Below are 3,879 nucleotides of genomic sequence, written 5' to 3'. Positions count from 1 at the left end.
CCGGCTGCTGCCATCAGTGCAATCATAGCTCACTTCAGCGCCGACCTCCTGGGGCTCAAACGATCCCCCCACCTCAGCCTCCTGAGTAGCTGGGACTACAAACGCACCTCACCACACCCAACTAATTTTAAATTTTTGTAGAGATGGGGTTTTGCTCTGTTGCCCAGAATGGTCTTTAACAACTCCTGGCCTCAAATGATGCTCCCACCTTGGCCACTCAAAGCATTAGGATTGCAGGTATGAGTCAGTGCGCTTGGCCTCCATCAATGTTTGTGACTCCAACACGTCCACCCTAACCTCCAGCCCCAGTCCCACTTGCCTCCACAAGGAAGTCAAAGAGGCGGGCATAGAGCCCCTTGGCCAGGGCGTCGCGGGTGTAGGCCGCCTGCTCCACGTTAAGGGTCACGTCGATGGACTCACTGCGCCCGCCCCAGCGGCTGTCCATCTTGCGGCTGGTCAGCTTCTCCTGCAGTCGCCCGCTGTCAATGCCCAGCAGGTAGGCGGGAAAGGCCAGGACTACCAGGGTGAAGGTCAGGGCAAAAACGGGGCAGCTGGTTGGGCTCTTGAGCCTCCTGCATGGGCCTCCCATTATCCCCATCTTGCCCAGTGATGCCGACGTTGTCCTCGTGGGCTCTCAGCCTCCTGGGGGCTGAGCTAGGAGGACGCAGTTCACATACACACAGGCCTCCATCCCACCTTCCCTGGCACCCACTCACGGTCCACGCTCTCCACTCGGGCGTAATTTCCGTCTTCACAGAAACTGATGTTTCCCAGGTGCAAGATTCCCGCCACGAGCTGCAGGACCAGCTGCTGGGCACTGGGCGGGATTCCAATGACCTGCATGGCGCTCTGTGGGTACAATGGAGGCAGAACCTGTGCCTCGAATCCCAGCCTCCAACCTGCCTCCAGGGTCAGGCTTTCGGGGCCACAGCACAGACTCAGGGAGTGGGCACCCTTGGGTCCCTGTCCTACCCCTTTCAACCACTTGCTTTGTGACCTTGGGTAAGTACCTACACCTCTCTGGGCTTTGTTTTTTATATTTTTAATTTATTTTTATTTATGTATTGTTTTTGACACGGAGTCTCACTCTGTCACCCAGGCTGGAGTGCAGTGGCACAATCTCAGCTCACTGCAACCTTCACCTCCTGGGTTCAAGCAATTCTCTGCCTCATCCTCTTAGTAGCTGGGATTATAGGTGCCTGCCACCATGCCCAGCTAAGTTTTGTATTTTTAGTAGAGACATTTTCACTATTTTGGCCAGGTTAGTCACCCACCGTGGCCTCCCAAAGTGCTGGGATTACAGGCATGAACCACCGTGCCCAGCCTTATATTTTTTATTTTGCAGACAGAGTCTTCCTCTGTTGCCCAGGCTGGAGTACAGTGGTGTGATCTAGGCTCACTGCAACCTCCTCATCCCAGGTTCAAGCAATTCTCCTGCCTCAGCCTCCTGAGTAGCTAGGATTACAGGCGTGAGCCACCATGCCCGACCTGGGCTTTGTTTTCCTAAATTTTTTTTTGAGATCAAGTCTCACTCTGCTGCCCAGGCTGGAGTACAGTGGCATGATCTTGGCTCACTGCAACCTCTGCCGCCCGGTTTCAAGCAATTCTCGTGCCTCAGCCTCCCCAGTAGCTGGGATTACAGTCATGAGCCCCTCCCCCTGCTTCCCTGCCTAATTTTTGTATTTTAAGTAGAGACATGGTTTCACCACGTTGGCCAGGCCAGTCTCGAACTCCTGCCCTCAAGTGATCTGCCTCCCAAAGCGCTGGGATTACAGGCATGAGCAACTGTGCCCAGAATGGTTTTGGTTTCCTAATTTGTAACTCAGGAGGGCTCCCGGGGTGAGGTCTGTCTGTCTGGGGGCTGGAGTGGAGGCGGGTGCTCACCAGAGTCTCACCAAAGTCGCTTCTGTCGTCAGTGCCGTCCACCTGGTAGGTGTCCGATTGGTTGAGGTAGTAATAGTAGTCAGGTGTCATGAGCCCTAGGTTCTGCCGTTGCTCCTGTGAGGCTCCTTCCAGCAGCTGGAGGGTGTGCAATGCTCATGCATCTGGTGCTTGCCTGGCTCAGCCCATGATCCCCACATCTGCCCTGCCCTGCGCTCCCAGGTGTTCCCATTGTCTACCCCATTGGGCTCCCTCTGCCCCAGCCCCTTCCCTGCACCTGGTAGTAGATGTGGAAGTTCCTCTCGTTTTCATTCTGCATGACCACGCGGGACTTCTCCAGCAAGAAGTTGGAGATCTTACCCCCATCTGGCTCCCCACCTCGGCTGAACTGGATCTCAAAGTACTTGCCCTGAATCCGAGAGAAGCATGTCAGCAACTCAGCGTCCTGGGGTGCAGGTGGGGAAGGGATTGGGGATGGGTCTTTTTTTTTGAGACAGAGCCTCGCTCTTGTTGCTCAGGCTGGAGTACAATGGCACAATCTTAGTTCACCACAACCTCCACCTCCCGGGTTCAAGCGATTCTCCTGCCTCAGTCTCCTGAGTAGCTGGGATTACAGGCATGCACCACCACGACTGGCTAATTTTGTATTTTTAGTAGAGTCGGGGTTTCTCCATGTTGGTCAGGCTGGTCTCAAACTCCTGACCTCAGGTGATCCACCTGCATTGGTCTCCCAAAGTGCTGGGATTAGGGGATGCATCTTATGAGCCTTGTCTCTCTTCCCTTCTTTTTTTTTTTTTTGAGACAGAGTCTCATTCTGTTGCCCAGGCTTAAGTGCAGTGGCACAACCTTGGCTCACTGTACCCTCCACCTCTGGGGTACAAGTGATTCGCCTGCATCAACCTCCTGAGTAGCTGGGATTACAGGTGCCTGCCACCAACGCCCAGCTAATTTTTGTATTTTTAGTACAGATGGGGTTTTGCCATGTTGGCCAGGCCGATCTTGAACTCCAGACCTCAAGTGATCTGCCCATCTCAGCCTCCCTAAATGCTGGGATTACAGGCATGAGCCACTGTGTCTGGCCATACATTTTATATTTTATTTTATTTATTTTAATTTTTTATTTTGAGACAGGGTCTCAGTCTGTTGCCCGGGCTGGAGTGCGGTAGCTTGGTCATAGCTCACTGCAGCCTCAATCTCCTGGGGTCAGGGTTTCTCCCACCTCAGCCCCCTGAGTAGCTGGGATTACAGGCGCCTGCCACCACACCTAGATAATTTTTGTATTTTTAGTAGAGACCAGGTTTCGCTATGTTGGCCAGGCTGGTCTCGAACTCCTGGATTCAAGTGATCTGCCCACCTCAGCCTCCCAAAGGGCTATGAGCCACCTCACTCAGTCTGCTTGCCTTTCTCACCAGCTGTTTCTCACTTTGGCTCAAGCTGTGTCTGTGGCCAGGAGTGCCCTTTCCTCCCTCTGTGAAGCTCCAAGCCCTCACTCAGCATACCCAGCCCTGTGCCTGGCACGTGGAGGCATTGTGTTGTATTGATCTGACCCACAGTCCCTCCACGACACAGAGGCCTCCGTGTCTCCATGGGATGCTCCTGGTCCCAGTGACCGTGGGTATCTCCCTTATGTCCTCCCTGATTCCAACGCAAGGGCCTTACAGGTCTCTCTTCTTTGGTCTCTGACACCATCTGGATTTTGCTCTGGCCAGAGGTTGGTGGCCAAAGAAGTTCCCTGCTTCTCCTCTCTGTCACCTCCTTTCAATAACAACACAAGTGATACCATTATGCTACACAATGAAACACCGGTGATATGTAACACATACTTATTCCACTGTACAATAAAATTATATAAAATGGGCTTGGCGTGGTGGCTCACGCCTGTAATCCCAGCACTTTGGGAGGCTGAGGTGGGTGGATCACAAGGTCAAGAGATTGAGCCGGGCGCGGTGGCTCAAGCCTGTAATCCCAGCACTTTGGGAGGCCGAGGCGGGTGGATCA

At 53.6% G+C, this 3,879-nt stretch overlaps 1 protein-coding gene across 1 annotated transcript in view; it reads right to left on the bottom strand.

Moving 5' to 3' along the window:
* The window catches only part of MYO1F (myosin IF), a 54,471-nt gene that overhangs the window by 27,549 nt on the left and 23,043 nt on the right, over positions 1-3,879 (bottom strand). Inside the window, exons 7-10 of the mRNA XM_037728387.1 lie at positions 2,159-2,290; positions 1,885-2,019; positions 717-849; positions 320-516 (exon numbers count right to left, since the gene is read on the bottom strand). Coding sequence (XP_037584315.1) covers positions 320-516; positions 717-849; positions 1,885-2,019; positions 2,159-2,290 — 597 coding nt within the window. The remainder of the gene's footprint in view (positions 1-319; positions 517-716; positions 850-1,884; positions 2,020-2,158; positions 2,291-3,879) is intronic.

Source organism: Cebus imitator, unplaced genomic scaffold (genome assembly GCF_001604975.1).
Source record: "Cebus imitator isolate Cc_AM_T3 unplaced genomic scaffold, Cebus_imitator-1.0 Scaffold263, whole genome shotgun sequence".
Classification (NCBI taxonomy): Eukaryota; Metazoa; Chordata; class Mammalia; order Primates; family Cebidae; genus Cebus; species Cebus imitator.
The sequence above is the reverse complement of the archived record's forward strand: the minus strand, read 5'-3'. Positions and strand labels throughout refer to the sequence as shown.